The sequence below is a fragment of the Canis lupus genome, chromosome 19 (assembly GCF_048164855.1).
Source record: "Canis lupus baileyi chromosome 19, mCanLup2.hap1, whole genome shotgun sequence".
NCBI lineage: Eukaryota > Metazoa > Chordata > Mammalia > Carnivora > Canidae > Canis > Canis lupus.
In genome coordinates this window covers 57,745,517-57,764,622 of record NC_132856.1, presented here as the reverse complement: position 1 = coordinate 57,764,622, position 19,106 = coordinate 57,745,517, and the positions used below count along the sequence as shown (strand labels likewise).

The 19,106-nt window shown below is 65.4% G+C and overlaps 1 protein-coding gene across 2 annotated transcripts; it reads left to right on the top strand.

Annotated features, from left to right (window-relative positions):
• The first annotated feature begins 253 nt into the window (after positions 1–253).
• Positions 254–17,617, top strand: NCLN (nicalin). 2 transcript variants are annotated; one of them, XM_072787900.1, is made up of 15 exons: positions 254–511; positions 4,547–4,737; positions 5,524–5,668; positions 6,401–6,495; positions 8,963–9,043; positions 11,156–11,259; positions 11,675–11,763; positions 11,840–11,979; positions 12,150–12,328; positions 13,552–13,639; positions 13,726–13,764; positions 13,843–14,003; positions 15,442–15,495; positions 15,641–15,719; positions 15,901–17,617. In XM_072787900.1, the coding sequence occupies exons 1-15, from the start codon at positions 328–330 to the stop codon at positions 15,958–15,960; spliced, it is 1,689 nt and encodes a 562-aa protein (XP_072644001.1). In that variant the 5' UTR covers positions 254–327; the 3' UTR covers positions 15,961–17,617. The 2 variants fall into 2 exon arrangements, with proteins under 2 accessions (XP_072644001.1, XP_072644000.1); XM_072787899.1 differs by having other exon boundaries at positions 13,840–14,003.
• Positions 17,618–19,106: the final 1,489 nt, after the last annotated feature.

Here is a 19,106-nt window from a genome sequence, read left to right as displayed (position 1 = left end):
TTTCTGACTCGCGTGTCAGGTGACGCCTCATCAGCAGGCCTAGCCGAACAGTCCATCACAGCGTCCCGTATTGCGATGTAACGGAGCCGGCCTACCACTCCCAGGAGGCTCCGCGCGCGCGCCAGGAGGACTACAACTCCCCGGAGGCTGCGCGGCGAGCGGGGCGGCCCGCGGCGGTGCCCGCAGGACCCCGGAGCGGGCGCGGGCTGCCCGGCGCGGCGCCCGCAGGACCCCGGCGGCTACCCATGCCGAGGTGAGTCCGCGGGAGCCGCCGCCGCCGCCGTCCCGTCCCCGCCGCCGCCCCGCGCGGCCCCGCCGCCGGCCAGGATGCTGGAGGAAGCGGGCGAGGTGCTGGAGAACATGCTGAAGGCGTCGTGCCTGCCGCTCGGCTTCATCGTCTTCCTGCCCGCCGTGCTGCTGCTCGTGGCGCCGCCGCTGCCCGCCGCCGACGCGGCGCACGAGTTCACCGTGTACCGCATGCAGCAGTACGACCTGCAGGGCCAGCCCTACGGTGCGTCGCCCGGCCCCGGCCCCCGAGCCCCGAGCCCGGCCGGCCCGGAACCCGCGGCCGCCCGCTCCCCTCCGCCAGCTTCCCGGCGCGTCCCCGGCCGCCCCCGCGGTGCCCATCCTCCCCGGGCCGCGCCCCCCGCCCCCGCGCCCAGAGCCCCCCCCCCAGGGGCAGTTCCAGCCGGTCCTGACCTCGGGGGCGCCCCGGAGCCGGGGTCCTGCTCCCCTCGGGGCTCAGGAGCTCTGAGCACGGGCCCCGCGGCTGCAGTCCCGGTGCCGGGGGCTCCTGGGGTCCCTTGCCCCGGGAGCGTGGTCCCTCCCTCTGGTGCACACCCCTGCGCGGGGCTCGGCCTCCCCGCCCCACTCGCGCCCTCCGTCCAGGAGTCCTGGATGTCTCTGACCCCGCTCAGTGCCCTCCCTGACCTGCTGGGCCTGCACCCCGCTCAGCTCTCGCTCCCCCGTCCTGCTCCTTCTCCTCCCGGGGTCCTGACCCCAGCCCCAAGCCTAGATTCCCTCGTCTCTGCCTCATTACAGCTGTCTCTGGCCTTCCAGAACCTTCCAGGCTCTGGTTTTTCTCTTGGCTCGCTGCCTTAGGTCCCTACGGGTCAAAGTCTGTCCTCTCCAGAGCGGGGCTCCCTCCGCAGTCCTGGTTCTTCTCGGCTCTGAGCCCACCTGCTCGTGGACCGGCCCCTCCTGTCTGAACACCTCAGGCCCAGCCTGACCCCATGGATCCCCAGCCCTGGGGGGGGGGGCGGGGGGGCGGTCCCAGCCTCCATGGAGTCCTGTCCAGACTCCCCTTCGCATCCCTTCTCATCCCAGAGTTAGGCGGTTGCTGTTTAGTGGTTGTCAACCCGGGGGTCGTTGGGTGATGACTTCATGGTTGTCACAGGTACAGAGGTCCTGGCATCGAGTAGGGGGTGGGCGGGGGTGCCAGGCAGCCCCGCACAGAGTAGCACTGGCCCTGCATGTCCACGGTGCCAGGGGGCACACCCGGGGCAGGTGGGCTGAGCGATGCTCTTCAACCCAAGGCCCCAGGCTCTGGGTGGGGGGTGCAGGGAGGGAGGACCGGGAGCCCCCGGGCCGTGGCACGTTCTCTGTGGCGTGCTTCACACTCTGCTGGGGAGGGGTCCTTACCCACACGGTCTGGGCCGGTCTGGGACGAGGGTGTGTGCCGTGTGCCAGGATGGGAGCTGCAGCCACAGGTGGCCCCTGCGCCCCCGAGACGGCTCGAGACAGGGCTCGGGCAAGGCAGGAAGGGAATTTCGAGGGTTTGTCCATGTACCGAACCGAGCCCCAGCCCGGAGCTTCTGTTGGTTTCCTGGTGGAATCTGACTCCCGGAGGCCTGGGGCCCCGAATGTGAGATAAGCCGCTTCTCCAGATCCGAGTGGGTTTCTGTGCTGCCTTTTCCACTCCCCTCCCTTCCCAGAGCGCATCGCCCCGAAGGCCTGGGTTCCCCCCAGTCTGGGTCTCCATGCCCCCCCCCCCCCCCCGGTCTCTGCCGCTCCCAGCAAGAAGCCCAGATGCTCTGTGCCTCACGCTGGGCGTCCGGGAAGACCTTGGGCTCCGGGGGTGAGCTCGGGGGCCTGGGGGGGCGCCGCCTGCCCCAGCCAAGTGCTGCTTGTGTGCGGCAGGAGGAGGCGGAGGCCCGGCTCCAGGTGCCCGCATGAGGCCCCCCTGTGCGGCTCACTCGCCTCCTGGCCCCCGTGCCGGGCGCGCAGTGCTGGTGGGGGGACGTCGGCGCGGTGCTGGGAGGCGCGGCCCCTGGCGGAGGGACCCTGGAGGGACCCCGGGTCCTTGAGAGCTGCCCTGCTGGCTCACCGCCCATGGCACCCTCCCCAGTGTCTCAAGCACCCCCTCCGAGCCCGCAGGCTCCCCGCCTCCTGCGGCAACCCTTGCTCTGGGTTTCTCTTCTTTCCTAACTTCCTGTTCGCTCCTCTTGAGAAACGCGGGCTGGCTGCTGGGAAGGAAAGGCGTGTGCTCTTGCTGTCAGGGTGATCCACCAGGTACAAGGCCGCGGGGTGTGACCTCACCCCCCTGCCAGGCAGACTCTGGCCCTCCCGAGGGCATGGCTGGCCTCCACCGCGCTCGCTCCCCGCATGCCCTGGGCTGACCCGAGCCCCTAGGAGGTGGGGGCGTCGGCACCCCAGCGTCCGTGCCATCCCCTCCACCCGGTGTTGTGGATAAAGTTTACTGGCGCGCAGCCACTCCCTCTGGTTGGCATGTCTGCCTGGGACGGAGCTGAGCAGTTGAGACAGAGCTGGTGCGGCTAGCAGGGCGAGAGGGGTGACCTTTTGGCCCCCGACAGAGCCATTGGCGAGCCCTGCTCAGGTCTGGGTCTGTTTCCAGAAGCCGTGACTTCTGTCCAGGTGTCCTGCGCCCACCTTCGTGGCACCTGCCAGGCCTGACCTCTTCCTGCCTAGACTGAGGGGTGAGGGCAGCCGCGCCAGCTCAGCAAAGAGGGGGCCTCTGCCCTTGGGACCCTCAGGGCCTGGGGGAGCTGGTGGGGGGCCCGCGTCCACCCAGCTCTGCTCTCCGCCTCCCTTTCTCTGGCTTCCTCCCTCTGAGTCCTGCCCTGCAGGGGCTCCAGGCCAGAAGACGCACACAGTAGGTTCCACGGGTGGCCCTGTGTCTCCACCCGCAGCTGAATCTGAGGGCCTCTGGGAGGCCGAGCACAGGACAGGTGGGGCAGGGGGAGGGGCCTCCCCGGCCCTGGAGAGCTTCAAGGACGCGCTGAAGGTCCTGCTGCCCTCTCCCCGCTCGGCTGTCAGGGGGCTCCCACAGCAGGGCCTGAACCAGAGAAAAGGCCCCTGGAGGGTTGGGGTGGAGGCGGGGGGCGCCCCCTCCAGGCCTGGGCACGTGGCCCACCCTTGCTCCGTGGTCACAGGCCCCCGCTCCCGAGATGGTCTTCCCCGTCGCAGCTGGGACGCCGTCCGCCTCCCTGACCAGCCCCACGGAGCGCTCCCCTGGAAGCAAGCCCTCTCCCACCTGCCTGCTTTCCCAGACCACGTCCCTGGGGGCTGGGCTGGCCCCGTGGCCTGCTGGCGGTCCCCCTGCGCCTGGACGGCCGTCGTGTCCCCCTGCGACCTTGACCTCCAGGACAGAGGGAAGCCGGCCCACGTCTGTGTGTCCTCTTCTGAGTCACGCTCGCTGTGTCCCAAACCAGAAGCCCCGGGGGCCACGTCCAGTCCCCACACACAACGTGGTTTGCTTATTTAGCGCATCCTGGGTTGGCCTGCGGCTTTTGAAAGGTTCTGGAATCGTCGCTTACCTTTGCCGTTTGGGTGATTTGGTGTAAAAGTTGGTATTTCTGGCAGCATCCCCGTCGAGTGCCGCGACCGTGAGAGCTGCCTGAGTCCGTTCCCGCAGCGCACGGGGCACAGACGGGGGGGTCTGCACGTGCTGAGGGCCTGTGCGAAGTCCCGGGATGTCCGCGCTCCTCCACGTTCCTGCGTTTGACGTCCGCGTGGCTTCTTGCGGCGGGTTTTCTCCGGCAGTGCTCTCCGGGCATCAGTGCACGGGTGCTCTGTCTGGGGGAGACCCCCCCCCCCCCGCCCGCCCCGGCCTTAGAAAAGCTGTGTGCGCGCCCTGGTTCTGAGCCACTCCTTCTCCTTGGGGAGGGGGCAGGTTCAGTTTCCTGGAAACTCCGGCTCTAGCGCTCTCCCTGATTTTCTAGAGCTTTTTTCAGCTCTCAGAAGAGGTGGGAGGTGGCCTTTGGGTTTAGAGCAGGGGCTCCTCCCGCCCCCCCCCCCCCCAGGCGATCCTGTCCCGGGAGACACTGGGCCACGTCTGGGACGTCTGTGGTTGTCACGGTGGGAGACCGTCCAGCTCCTGGCGGCACGGAGCGGGTGGGGGCCGGGAACGCCACTCAGTCCCCCCGACGGCGCCCGGGGTGGGGATCGTGACTCCGCGGGTTGGAGCGGGCACTGCGTCCATGATGCCCGTGGCCCAGTGACAGGACCCTGAGGGCTCCCGAGTCGGTGGTCTCCAGGTGGGGGGTCCCGGCGCCCGACTGAGGGAGGCCCTCCCTGCCCCCTGCAGGCACCCGGAACGCAGTGCTCAACACAGAGGCCCGCACCATCGACGCTGACGTGCTGAGCCGGCGCTGCGTGCTCATGCGGCTACTGGACTTCTCCTACGAGCAGTACCAGAAGGCCTTGCGGCAGTCGGCCGGCGCCGTGGTCATCATCCTGCCGCGGGCCATGGCCGCCGTGCCCCAGGATGTCATCCGGGTGAGTGTCCAGCCTCCTTCTTCCGCACAGACTCGGGTCCGGGAGCTTCCACAGAAGAAAGAGCACTGGGTTTGGAGTCAGCTAGGTGACCTGGGGCACGTTGCTTCACGCCCGTGTGCCCTCTGCCCTTCAGAAGGCGGGATGTTTGCTTCATTGTCGCGTCCTCCCTCCCCGAGGGACTCTGGGCCGTGTCTGGGCTCAGCTGTGCTCAGGACGACTGGGGAGCTCCTGGCCGCCAGCAGGGGGCGCTGGGGATGCTGCTCAAGAGTGACCTGCCCCACGTACTCAGTGTGGAGAGGGGGCTCTGCTTGGATGAACCGGCTTGGTAGGATCCCGTGAGACCCCTCGGATGAAGATGCATCTGCAGACCGGGAGCAGGTGGGGGGTGGTGGAGGCGAGTGCTCGGTGCCGGGCACCTGGTACCCGTGGGTGGGTGCCTGCCATCAGCCTAGGGTGCCAGCATCTGTCGCCCACTCGCAGCTGAGGGTGTGATGGCCAGTGGGGCTGGGACCAGTCCCCGGTGACCCCAGACCTGACCGGCTCCCTCGCCCGTTCTCCCAACCTGCTTTCCCCCCGATGGGTACCCCTGGGGGCCCCGTGGGCATTGCCACCCTCACCCGTTCCTCCGTCCTCATCCTGTTGTACCCTGGCCCCCGCCCCATCCTTTTTTCTGGCGTGAGTCTAGCCTTGTTAGCCAGCCCCAGAGTTGGCGTGCCTGCGTTCCCGGGACAGCCTCTGGGCCCCCACCCCACCCTGGAAGCCCCCTCAGTGTGTGTTTCTTTGCAGCAATTCATGGAGACCGAGCCCGAGATGCTGGCCATGGAGACCGTCGTCCCCGTGTACTTCGCCGTGGAGGACGAGGCCCTGCTCTCCATCTATGAGCAGACGCAGGCCGCGTCCGCCGCCCAGGGCTCTGCCTCTGCTGCCGAAGGTAGGCTCGTGGGGTCCTTCCCGTTGAGGCTGTGGCCTCACCCAGCCCTTTCCAGGGCCCTGTCTCACACCTGCTGTGCTGCAGCCTCGGGGCTGGAGGCCAGGACTCTGCATTTTGCAGCCCCCACCCCACCGCTGACTCCTGTGAAAACAGAAGCTCGAGAGCTGCTAATTTGGAGGGAGGGATTTCCCAGGTGCCTCTGGATGGTTTAAGGAAAACGGGGGCGTCTGTTCACCTGCTGACGACACTCTCAGTGTCAGCATCGCGCTTGGGCCCATCGGGGCAGGGCAGCGGCGTCGTTGGGGAAGGAGGACACGTTTCTTCTGCACCGTGGGCCAGGGACAGGCCAGGGACGTCCCGTCCATGAGCTTGGGGCAGGGCCGGGGGCTGTGGAGAGTGAGCTAGCTAAAGTAGTCAAAGGAACGCCACAGAACGGACCCGCCTGGCCTTCCGTTCTCCCCCGTGGAAGTGGCGGGTGTAACGGGAAGCCGGCGCTTGGAGCTGGCACGGGGGCGCGTGTCACCCCTGCCGGGCAGTGGGGTCAGCAGCCCGCTCTGGACCCAGGCTCTTTCCTGCGCCGTCACCACATCATGCTGGAGCTCACGGGGCGCTTCTGCATACGGCTTGGCTTAGCCCGGACCCCTGCCTTCTGGGGCCTTGGAGCCACGGGGATGCCGGCCTGGGTCCAGGAGTCCCCAGGGCTTGGGCTGACCCTGCCCTACCCGTTCTCAGTGCTGCTCCACACCGCCACTGCCAACGGCTTCCAGATGGTCACCAGCGGGGTCCAGAGCAAGGCCGTGAGCGACTGGCTCATCACCAGTGTGGAGGTGAGTGCCCGGCCCTGTGTGCCACACTGAGACTCGGGACAGGGGGCACTCGGGCTCCCTGAGCTCCCCCCCACCCACTCCCCCCTGGAGGGACCTTCTGATAGGGAAATCGAGTCAGATCTCCCACTTTCTGTCACCATCCCTGGCCGCACATGGAGCCTCCTCATCCTGCCTCAGGGCCTTTGCACTGGCTGTCCTTGCCTCACAGAGAGCTCTCTCTCCCACAGTGGGTGCTCCTCTTCATCATATAATAGTCTTTCTAGTGCTGCATTCCTAGAAGTTCTCAGAACTTTTTGGGGCCACACACCCCCTGTTTTCAGAGCTTAGCTGAAATGGGAGGGCGTCAAGCTCTGGACGTGGAAGTAGCCGATTAAAACAACAAGCCAAACGCGAGAGAGTTCAGCCTGTCATCACCTACGGTGGTAGCGAAGGCAGGGGTCTGGGCCAGAGGAGACCCCGGCTCTGCTGCCCTCCTCCCCCTGGTCGAGGGTCAGCCCCCGCCCCCAACCCGGCAGACGTGTGGGGCTTGGACAAAAGGCCCCAGCACTTGTGTGGACGCGGGGCCGGGAGTGTCTTCTCTGGTGTCGTGTCCCCCGCCCCAGTGAAGAGGTCGCCCTGAGACCCTCACAGAGGCCCCGGCCAGGGGCTAAGTGCTTGGTGGCAGCCCGCCAGCCAGCAGCGCCTGGTGTGCCCCAAATTAGTGCGGGGGGTGCCCTCCAGGCAAGGCCTTGGACGCATCCGGTTTCGGGCCTGAAAAGCCACAGATTGGTTTTACCAGGAGCTGCAGCCCCGCGCTGCCACACCAGACCCGTCCGGGCTGCACTTTCTCTTGAGCAATCGTCCCACCTGACTCATTTAGGAGTCGCGTGTCCTCGGGTCCTTTCCCATCATCCTGAGTGTCAGAGGCACTGAGACCGTGTTTGTTGCGCCTCCTGTGAGGTCCCCAGAGCCAGGCAGGAGCCCAGTGCCCAGTGGGCACCTAGCGAGCACTCGTCCCTGAGCCTGCTGGTCCCCCCAGGTCCCCATGGCTTCCACCAGACGGGGCAGGGCTACTGGCCAGCCCGTGGTGTCGGCGCTTGGGCACGGGTGGGACTCGGGTGGAACGACGCTCCAGAACTGAGTGAGTCCACCCGTCCGGAGCCCCGCTGTTAGGGAGCAGCGAGCGAGATGCATTTCCTTCCTTGAGGAACTCACTTAGGGTTGGGGGGAGGCATGAGGGCAGCAAACAGGCAGGTGAGGGGAGGGGCTCTGGGTGGAGGACGCGGGGCAGGGGGTGCTGGGCGGCCCAGCAGGGTGGCCAATGGGACTGGACGGGCCAGCGACGTGGTCAGCGGGGCCGGATGGGCCGGCGGGGTAGCCAGCGGGACTGGACGGGCCGGTGACGTCAGCAGGGCTGGATGGGCCGATTCAGGATGTGGGGAGGCCCCTGCCTTGTCTGAGTGATCAGGGAGGTTACAGATCAAGGAGTTTCCTTAAAACTGTGGAGGATCGTGGCCGTTTGGGCAGAGAAAGCTCCCAGGAGCCAGAGCCTTCGTCAGGCTCCCGAAGGTCGGGCTGAGCAGCTGCTGGTTGGGTTTGCTGTGGGTGAGGAGCAGCTGGGGTCGGGGGGTCCCTCCCAGCACCAGGAGGTCTGTTTCAGCCTGGCTGCCCTGGCCTTTGCTTCCAGAATCCTCCGCCCTGCCTCGAGCCCTCTGCCACCCGTTGTCTGTGTGGACACGGGGTGCCCCCTCCCCCCACTCTCCCGACCCTGTGGTGCCAGCATTGGCCTGTCGGTTGGGGAAGGAGGCCCGGGCCTCTAGGGTCGGCAGCACGCCCACGGTCTCGGGCCAGGAGTCCCACCCGGGCTGTGGCCCTGGGTCTCGGGTGGCTTGCCGTGGGCGGCCGCCAGGAGAGCTTCACTCCGACACGGCCGAGGCCTTCCCGGGGCTCGCCCTCTGCTCGGGAGAATCAGGAAGACAGGCCCGGCCGTGAGCTGGCAGGGGCCCCGCGCCGTGCCGTCTGACCCCGGTGCACCCGGGACTGGCACTCGGACGGCAGGAGTGGACGCTGAGGCATTTGCTGACGGAAGGCCGTTCTCGTCTGTCACCCATGTGACTTCAGCGAGGGCCAGTTCACGTGGCCAAGGTGGCAGCCCGGGTGTGGGCGCCGGGACCTGGCCCGTGGCCGCGGTCGGTACCGGCTGCTTGTCCTCGTCAGCAGAGCTCTCCTGCCGGCCCGCCAGGGCTGGGGGCTCCGCCGTCGAGGATGGGCTGGGTCTCGGGGTGGGGGGGTCGGCGCGCCGTGGCCCCCTTGACTTTCTCCTGTAAATAAAGTTTTATTGGCAACGTGGCCACAGGCTCTCATTCACATGTTGTCTGTGACGAGGCGGCTGAGCCGGAAATGCTGCCCCGCCGCGTGGGGGAGGCCGGGGCTGTTTCTGGCCGCTGGGGTCCAGCCAGTGTGCGCTTCACAGACCGTCTCTCTGCAGGGGCGGCTGACGGGGCTGGGTGGAGAAGACCTCCCGACCATTGTCATCGTGGCCCACTACGATGCCTTCGGAGTAGCCCCCGTATGTATGCGTGCTCTTTGGGGGAGGGGCACGGGCACCCCCCACCCCCGCTCTGCTCCGGGCTAGCTCGGGGCGGGGGTCAGAGCAGCAGCACCCACCCTCTCAGGGCCCAGGAGGACCTTAGGGGGTGGGTGTCGTCACGAAGCAGAAATGGGCTAACCTGAGGCGGGTCTTGTGGCCTAGCCCCCACGGCTGACAGGTGTCCGGGCCAGGGATCAGGATTAGGTCTGTGTCAGGGTCCCCAGGTGCAGGGGTGGGGCGGGGACACCAGGGTCCTCTCCCGGGTGACCCACAGGACATGCTCAGTTCCCCCAACACGAGCCGTGAGTATGCACACAGGTGTGGTCTCAGGGCCTAGGAGAGACCCGCGCCCAGCTTCTCCGCGGGGGTCGGTCTCGTGGGGCCCTCTGCCCGGCTGGCCGGGACCCCAGGCTCAGGAGGGCAGCAGGTGCTCAGCACGAACCCCTTGTCTGCACAGATGGTTCAGGGACCCAAGTCCTCCACCCACGAGGGAGGCAGGAGCCCAGAGTCCAGTTCAGACACCGAGGAGGGCCAGGAGTGTTTGCTGGGCCCCAGGCCTCCCCGGGGCCGTGCTCTCAGAGCCCCTGCCACAGTGAGGTCAGGGCTCACGCCAGTGCGTGAACAGTGCCCGTGTCTTCATCAGGCATGTTTTGCTTTGAAAAACGAATCAGCTGAACCAGAGAGGTGGCCAGTGGCAGCCTGGTTGGAGGTCCTGTGCGACTGATGGCGGGCAGCTGTTCCAGGCCCCACCCGGCCTAGCAGGCAGGGCCTCAGTGGTCACCTCGGAGTGCCCGGCCTGCTCATCAGTCTCCCCCTTCAGCTGACCAGGAGCCTCTTGGGATCCTCCTAATCTCCAACCCCTGCCGTGGAGCTTTTATCCATTTTTATTTATTTTTAAGATGGAATTGACATAACATTTGAGTTGTTTTCCTAGAGTGTGTATTTTAGTGCGTTGTAGGACACCCAGAGTTGTGCCACCGTGGTCATCTACTTCCAGAACATTCCATCTCAGAAGCCGTGTCCCTGTCAGCAGTCACCTCCCTGAGCCCCATCCCCGTCTGTGGACAAGCTTGTCCTGGACGTGTCACACATGTGGACTCACTGCGTGGCCTCCTGTGTCCGGTTCCCTCCCTGAGCATCGTGGGGCCATCTCTCTCTGAATTGTTTTATTTTTTAAAAAAGTTTCTTGAAATATTTTATTTTATTTATTCATGAGAGACAGAGAGAGAGAGAGGCAGAGGGAGAAGCAGGCTCCCTGCAGGGAGCCCCACCTGGGACTCGATCCCGGGTCTCCAGGATCACACCCTGGGCCGAAGGTGGCGCTAAACCGCTGGGCCACCTGGGCTGCCCTATCCCTGAATTCTAAGTGTCAATACGTGACATGTCAGTGTGTGGATTGTGACCTTGGGAGGGTCCCAAGCCCCATCATAGAATTCAGTTTTTTTTTTTTTGCTTCCCAAGATCCCATCATGCTGTCGGGGATGTCGCTTTATTTTTTTTTATTTTTATTTTTTTTTTTTAATTTTCATTTATTTATGATAGGCACAGAGAGAGAGAGAGAGAGAGAGAGGCAGAGACACAGGCAGAGGGAGAAGCAGGCTCCACGCAGCGGGAGCCCGACATGGGACTCGATCCCAGGTCTCCAGGATCACGCCCTGGGTCAAAGGCAGGCGCTAAACTGCTGCGCCACCCAGGGATCCCGGGATGTCGCTTTAGATGATAGGATCCAGAGGAGTTGGGGGCTTTCACAGCCGGAGGGAACCTGTGCCGACCCCACTCCCAGCAGCATGGGCGGGCAGCGATCCTGGGGACCATACCAAGGCGGCCGCCCAGGGCTCTGGGCTCTGCATTCTGCACGGAGGTTCCCGCGGGCACGGGGCAGAGTGTTGGGGAGCAAGGAGAGTGTGCTGGGCTCCGTGTCCCGGGGGCTCGGCCCTGCAAACCCGGAGCACCATCATTCTGGGGTTAGAGCAGAGCGGTGTCCGCAGGCAGGTGGGGGCTGTTAGCAGCCGCAGGCCCCGCGGTAGGGGCAGCAAGGTCCACTGTGGGACCTGGGGCTGATCGCTGGCCTTGTCTCCCTCCTGCCCACAGTGGTTGTCGCACGGTGCGGACTCGAACGGGAGCGGCATCTCCGTGCTGCTGGAGCTCGCCCGCCTCTTCTCCAGGCTCTACACCTACAAGCGCACCCACGCTGCGTACGCGACAGCCGGGCGGGAGGGGCTGCTGGGAGGGTGGAGCCGCTGGGTACAGGGGCTCATGCACCCCAGGAATGACCGCGTCTGAATCGAGGGCCCCCTGTGTACCAGGCCTGTACCCCCTGTGTACCAGGGTGTGGGTGTACCAGCTGAGCCCCACCCAGATCCTGCACCCCAGGGCCCGGCATCCTTTCTGGGGATGTCTGCTGTCATCACAGCTGGGGGTGTTCTGGAGCCAGGGATGCTGCTCAGCCCCCCACAGCGCCCTGGACACCCCCAGGGAGTCTGCTTTGCCAGGACAGGGAGACCCTGCTCGGAAGGCTGCTCAGGGTTCAGTACTTATGGGGAGACCACCTCCTTGTCGGGGTCCTGGTCACTCGCCTGCAGCACTCATACCCCACTTCCCCCACACCAGGTACAACCTTCTCTTCTTTGCTTCTGGAGGAGGCAAGTTCAACTACCAGGGCACCAAGCGCTGGCTGGAAGACAACTTGGACCACACAGGTGAGTGGCCCTGTGTGACCTGGGGCTGGGGCCGCGGCCCTTCCTGCCCCTCCCAACCAGCTCGGCCGCCCCGCAGATTCCAGCCTGCTCCAGGACAACGTGGCCTTCGTCCTGTGCCTGGACACCGTGGGCCGGGGGGACAGCCTGCACCTGCATGTGTCCAAGCCACCCCGCGAGGGGACACTGCAGCACGCCTTCCTGCGGGAGCTGGAGGCGGTAGGTGCTCTCCTGACCCGGGGCCAGGGAGTGGGGCCCCTCAGGGCAAGGGAGGTTCGGGCAGGGACCTGGGATCCTCCCAGCTGTCAAGACCCCCTGTGGATATCCGTGGGCGGAAATGGCCAGGACCAAGGGCAGGAGCACCACCCTGATGGCGCCACTGCTCGCAGGTGGCCGCCCACCAGTTCCCGGAGGTGCGGTTCTCCATGGTGCACAAGAAGATCAACCTGGCGGAGGACATCCTGGCCTGGGAGCACGAACGCTTCGCCATCCGCCGGCTGCCTGCTTTCACCCTGTCCCACCTGGAGAGCCATCGCGACGGCCAGCGCAGCAGCATCATGGATGTGAGGTGGGCGCAGCCGCGGCCCCGGGGCCTCCCCTCCACCCACAGCTGCCCTGTGCAAGCCTTCGGGCCCGGGCGTAGACACAGACGCCGGGGGGAGTGGACCTCAGGTGCGGGTGATGGCGACTCGAGGAATGGGACGGAGGAGGGTGGCCAGCCTGAACCTGGTGAGGGGGGAGCTGGGGTCTGATTACAGAGACCCCCCTACGTGAGGGTTGAGTGAGTGGCTTGGGGGCCCTTGGCCTCCCGGTGTGAGGTCCAGACCCCACATGTGCCCCCCCAGATGCGGAGCACCTCGGTCTGCCCTGTGGCTCAGATGCCGCCGCTCCTCCCCCGGGGCCTTTGCGCGGCTGTGCGGAGGCCTGGACAGTGGTGTCCTGTCTCGTACCTCCTCAGGGAGCCCTCCCTACCTTCCTTCCTCACATTATCTCTCGTCAAGACCCTGGGCACCTCTGGTTTCTGCCACTATAGGACTTTGCTTCCCGTCTGTGTCTCCCAGTGGTGGGTCAGCCCTGCATGGGGCCGGGGTTTTATGAGCAGGTGCGGGCAGAGGTGTTGACCGTTCCTGGGACATCAGGGAAGCTTCCTGGAGGAGGTGGTGCCAGAGCCAAGGGGTATGAGCCAGGAGAAGGGTGTTCTAGGGCCTAGGGAGCTGGAGCAAGGAGTGCACTCCCTCCGCCCTCCCGGGAGGCCCGGCACCACACAGCCGCCCAGTCAGCAGTCGTCGGCGCTGGTTTGCACTGCGCTCCTTTCACGGGTCTGTGTCACTGGCAGTACTTGGGGTCCCTTGGCCTGCAGTCCCCCGGTCTTTGCCCCTGGGGCCGGATCGTCCCCCTGTGCGTGTGCACGTCTCCCCTTCCTGTGGGGGCGTCAGACGAAGGGCTGTGCTCCTCCAGCGTGACCTCGCCTGTACCCGCCTCTTCCGTGGAGGCCCTGCCTCCAAACCAGGCCCGTTCCCAGGTTCCAGGCGGGAGCGACCGTGGGGAGCGCCATTCACCCACTGGGCACCACCTTGGCTCCACCACGCCCACGTCCCTGGCGATGAGTGGGCCCAGAGCTGTGCAGCCCTTCCGGCAGGCACTGGGCAGGCGCCCGCCCTGAGGCCCTGAGGCCGCTGTGGCTTTGCTGGTTTTCATTATTGTGGGAAATACGCTTGGGCTTTTTCGGGTGATTTAAACGGACGCCCGTTCCAGACACCTGAGTATGTTTTCTTCAACTCTTGCCCTAAGGTCCCGAGTTGACTCTAAAACTCTGACCCGCAACACCAGGCTCATCGCGGAGGCCCTGACCCGGGTCATCTACAACCTGACCGAGAAGGTGAGGCCCCCGCCGCCACGCCCGCTGGCCCCCGGCACCCCCCGCCCGCGGGTCAGACTCAGGGTGCGTCCCTCCTCTCTCCGCAGGGAACCCCCCCGGACATGCCGGTCTTCACGGAGCAGATGGTAACGGCGGGGGCAGAGGGGCGGGGGGGGGCACTGGCGGGGGGGTGTCCCCTGACCATAGCCGCGCCCCCGCAGCAGATCCAGCAGGAGCAGCTGGACTCAGTGATGGACTGGCTCACCAACCAGCCGCGGGCCGCCCAGCTGGTGGACAAGGACGGCACGCTGCTCAGCACGCTGGAGCACTACCTGAGCCGCTACCTGAAGGAGGTGAAGCAGCACCACATCAAGGCCGACAAACGGTGAGCCGCCTCGCCTGCACCCGTCGCCCGTGGCTCGCCGCTGAGCGGGCTCGTCTGGAGCCTCCCACCCTGGGTGCGAGGTTGAGCACGTAAAGCAGTGGACCAGAAATAAAACAATCGATAGAAAGTACAGGGATTCTGTTAAACGTGAATTTCACATAAATGGGTTTTTTTTTTTTTTTTTTTTTTGGTGTAAGTATATCTCACAGGACGTTTGGGACATACTTATACCAGAAGCCATTTCTTTTTTGTCTGAAAATCGCACATAACCGAAGTTCTATGTTTTATTGTGCAGCCCTATTCCCCCACCCGCCTTCTGGTTCTTTCGTGCTCTGGGTGTCAGGCGGCTTGTGCCCGGGGTCCCCCACCTGCCCTCAGGATGCTCCTCCCCACCATGGGCCACCTGGGTTTTGTCTTTTTTCCATTCCGTGCTTCAGGGCTCCCCACTTGGCCTTGCGAGGAAGGGCACCTGCCACTGTCCCCCGGTAGGAGATGCCCCCACACCGCATGGTGCCCCTCGCTGGCTCTCGGCCTTTGCCCACTCACGGTGTGTGCAAGAGTCCGGGCTCTTGGACAGAAGAGGTAACTGAGGCCCAGAGTGGACCCAAGGCTGTGGAGCCAGGGCCTCCGGTTCCCAGACCATGATCGCCTTCCCTCTGTGCTCTCCAGACCGAGAGACTCTCCACAGAGTCACCCTACTTTGTTTTTATTTAAAGATCGTATTTATCGGGGCCCCTGGGGGCTCTGTCGTGAGGCGTCTATCCGCGGCTCAGGTCATGGTCCCATGTCAGGCTCCCTGCTCAGTGGGGAATCTGCTTCTCCCTCTGCCCCCCCCACCCCCCAACCTTGTGCTCACACAGTCTCACTTTCTCAGTAAGTACATAAAATCCTATTTGAGAGCGAGAGAGAGCTCGGTGCAGTGGGGGAGGGGAGGGCGACTCTCAGGCCGACTCCAGCTGGGCTCAGCGCAGGGCTGTCTCACCACCGAGATCATGACCTGAGCCAAAACCAAGAGTCAGACACCCAACCGACAGCCACAGGTGCTGCTCCCTCGTTCTTTTTTTTTTATTTTTTAGATTTTTACTTATTCATGAGAGAGAAAGAGGCAGAGGCACAGGCAGAGGGAGAAGCAGGCTCCATGCAGGGAGCCCGATGTGGGACTCGATCCCAAGTTTCCAGGATCACGCCCTGGGCTGAAGGCGGCCCTAAACCACTGAGCCACCCGAGTGCGCCCCCCCTTTGTTTTTCAAGAATATGATTGACACCCAGAAAAGCAGCAGAGACCCCAGAATAGAGGCTAGTCCTTCCCCAGGAGGGTCATTGGCAGCCTCGTGCTCGCACGCCCTCCCCCTCCTGGGCTGGCGGGGCCTCCGGGTGGGCTGGTGTGCGGGGGCCGTGGGAGGCGGCCAGGCTGTGGGTGAAAGCGCTCTCTCCCCAGGGACCCCGAGTTTGTCTTCTATGACCAGCTGAAGCAGGTGATGAACGCCTACAGGTGAGCCACCCTGGACCGGCAGCCATGGCGCCCCTGGGTCACGGCCCGGGGCGCGTGGTCCCGTGTCATCTGGGGACATCTGGGGGTGGTGAGGTGAGGCGGGCTGGTGGCCACGCCGTGCCCTGACCCTGCCTACCGCCCTCAGGGTCAAGCCTGCCATCTTCGACCTGCTTCTGGCCGTGTGCATCGGCGCCTACCTCGGGATGGCCTATACGGCAGTCCAGGTGAGCAGGGGGGAGGGAGGTGCGGGTGGGAGGCCAGGCCCCCCTGTGGGAGGGGCGACCTGGCCAGGTGAGCCCTCGGCCCCCACGCTCGCTGCCTGGGAGCGGTGGCCCCACAGCGGGCCCGGCCTTCCTTGGGGTGGCTTTGCCCGCGGCCTCACTCGAGCCCTCCCGCTGCCTGCAGCACTTCGACCTCCTGTACAAAACAGTTCAGAGACTGCTCGTGAAGGCGAAGACGCAGTGAGGGGGCCCCTCGCCCACGCCGCGAGCCCCTGCCTGCCGCCACTCCCCACTCCTCCACGCAGGAGGGCAGGGCTCCGCCCCCAGCTCAGAGGCCGAAACCCTGAATTACAGAGCTTTTCTGTGTTGCTCTTGAGGACTTGGGGGATTCTTTCTCTGTTTTGTCCTTTGAACTCCCTCGGAGGAGCGTTTGGTGGAGGTCCCCAGGGGCCAGGCCACAGACTTGGGGACGCGTCTGCAGAGGAGCCCCCAGCCCCAGAGGTGGCCCCGCAGCCCTCAGGGCTCGCCCGCTGTGGACAACAGAGGAGACGTGCCCAGCACCGCCTCAGCGTCCCTCCTCTGGCCCACGACCGACCGACCGACCGACCGACAGACCGATGAACCGCAGCCCAAGGGGCAAGGGGCCTCCTTTGCCAGCCCTGGGTCCTCCCACCACACCGGCCAGACCACTCTCGGGTGACTCAGATGCTCCCCCTCTGGTCTGAAGAAGGGCAGCACTGGCCTCTAGGTCCCCAGGTCCCGACCCCTCCCTGTGTCCCCCACCCTGGCCCGGGCTGCAGGGAGCTGCCTCAGGGTGGGGCCTTGGAATGCGTCTCCCTTGAGCCCCCGTGGACACTGGTGCCCTGAAGACCCGGCGGCCTCCCGGCCCAGCTCCCTGTGCCATTGACCTTCACGTGTGTTTCTTACCGTCTGCCCCCACCCACGTGCCCCGGGGAGCTTGGGCCTGCCCCCCAGGAACCTGGGTGCCTTCGGAGCCCCAGGGGCAGGAGGCAGCCGTGGAGGAGAGAGGAGGTCCCTACTCCGCCCCCACCCCTTCCCTGACCTCAGGCTCTCTGGGCCTCGGTTTCCTCATCTGTAGAAAGGAGGTGTGTGCTGGGGCAGCTGGTGACCCCGTGTCCTAGGAGGGTGTCCAGGCTGGGGGTCCAGGGAGAGCATTTGCTGGAGAGGACGTGGCCGCGGCCCCCATGGGGCTGCCCTCCCAGGGACCTGGGACGTGGGGAGGACGGGCCAGGCCCGAACCCCAAAGATGAGGCTCTTGTAGGGGAGGGGGTGCGGAGGACGCGTCTAGCGCTGCTGAGATTGATCTCAGGGAGACCCAGGCGTACAGATTCATTAGCAATATAATCAATTAGGTGTTCTGTGCTAAGGGCAGGGTCGTCATGAGGGAGAGGGCTCTGGGCGCCCACCTCAGCTTCCAGGGAGGCCTTAATAAGGTGTGGGGGACCCCAGCTCCTTCCGTGTGCCCCCAGCCAGCCCCCCTCAGAAGCCAGCTCGCCACTTGCTGCGGGGACGGGGATGGGCTCCTGGGGGCCGCGTCTCTAACTCCGCCTTGGGCCTCCTGCCTTCCGACCCCCACCCCCCTCCGCAGGGCTGCGGTTCCAGCCTCCCAGGGCGGGGCAGGCATGGGGGCCACAGGCTCTCCTGTCCCCCTCACCCCCCCCCCCCCCCCCGCAGCCAGTCTTCCCCCAGAGACTGTTTACCGAAGCCCAGCCAGCCCGGCCACCTGTGGGGGCCAGGACGCGGGCACCGGCGTTGGCCCAGGCGCCGAGTGGGTGTCCTCTTCCCGGGGGCAGGATGTCAGGACTGCCGACTGTTCAGGGCTCAGGCTGGTTGTGGGACGCACTTGGACGATCAGAAAATAAAGCCATATCGAATGATGAGCGTCGCGTGTCCTGTTGGGGGGGCTGGGGCTCAGGATTTGAGCGTACCCACTCCTCGGGGGGCTGGCCTTCGTGCCCCCGCCGTGCCCCGTGGTCTCGCCCTCTTGCTCCCCAGCTGCCAGGTGGGGTGCAAGCCAGCTCCTCATCGGGGAGGGGGGGACCGTGGGGCGTGCGTTTCCCGGGGCAGCTGCGCCACACGCTGGGCGCCTTCAGGCAGCTCCGAGGCCAGGAGTCCGAGGGTCAGGGCGTGGGCGGCCGGTGGCCATGGGGTTCCTCCCCGGGCTCTCGCAGCTCATAGACGTCGGGCTCCAGCCTCTGCATCCCTGTTCCCGTGACATGACGGGTTCTCTCTGCATCTCCTGCTGTTTTAGGACCCCATGTGGGGTGGGGGGCCCCCCTGTCCCCTGCGTGCCCTACAATGTCATCTTGACCCATCACATCTGCATGGACCCTCCATCCAGATCGGGTCACATGCTGAGGTCCCGGGGGATGTGGATTTGAGGGGGGGCACATTCCACCCAGGATGGGGGTGCAGCAGGTGGATCCAGGGAGCCCGGTCTGGGGCGTGGCCCTCCGTCCACCCAGCTCCGCCCGTCTGCGAACAGCGGCCGTGTGCCCTGCTCTGTGACGTTCAGTGAGAACAAAGGGAAGGTCTGTCCTCAGGAGCTTGTGTTCTGGGTACAGTGTGGGGGGGTGACCGCACGTGGTCTCGGGGTGCCTGCGGTTTGGAAAGATCGTCCACCTGCTGGGGTGCTCACAGGCGCCCCCAGTGGCCGCTGCCGGGAGGAGAGGGTGGGAGGGGTCCGGGTGGAGGGATGGGCTGGACCCAGAGCTGGGGCCTAGCGAGGTGCGTGGGCTGGGCCTGCAGCGGCCACAGCTCGGGTGCCCCAGGGTTGCAGCCACCTCTTCTCAGGCCGGCCCCTTCCATGCTGCCCTCTCACCCCCAGGGCTAGAAGGCAGCCCCTGCCCCGACCAGGTGAGAACTCCCCACGTTTCAGGGGGTGGGTGGGGACTCCAGCCTGACAGCTCGGATTAACATGCAGAAGCTTCCTTTTTACGCAGAAAGTTCTGTAGCCTGAAACCAGGAAAACGAGCCACCAGGAGCCACAGCTGGGGTCTTTCATCCCGTGTCTCAGCGCCCGTGGGCGTTTGCGGCCGCTCGTCTTGAGGATAGGGTTTGGGTGTAAGTCTTGGTACGGTTGAGCCTTACCGTACGGGTGCATGTAGGTGCATGTGTTCTCCCCCCCCCCGGGGAAAACCCTCGTGGATCTTTCGACTTCCCAGAGCCCACTGCTGCCCAGAAGCCAGGGCGGTGACACGAGAGTCGACGGGCCGTGTTACCACGTTCTGTGTATTTCGTGCCGTGTTCCCGAAGTAAAGCGAGAGAACCAGTTGCTAAAATTACAGTCGGAGACAGAAAATAGATCACAGGGCTGCCCTGTAAAAGGTCTGCGTGCAAGTGGGCCCCGCGGTTCAAACCTGCGTTCGA

Bases quoted from the DNA above. Each gene is read 5' to 3' on its own strand.
- NCLN (XM_072787899.1), top strand. From the start codon at position 328: ATGCTGGAGGAAGCGGGCGAGGTGCTGGAGAACATGCTGAAGGCGTCG. The intron at 12,329-13,551 runs GTGGGCGCAGCC...TCTTGCCCTAAG, and splicing joins AGCAGCATCATGGATGTGAG to GTCCCGAGTTGACTCTAAAA. The intron at 14,004-15,441 runs GTGAGCCGCCTC...CTCTCTCCCCAG, and splicing joins CACATCAAGGCCGACAAACG to GGACCCCGAGTTTGTCTTCT.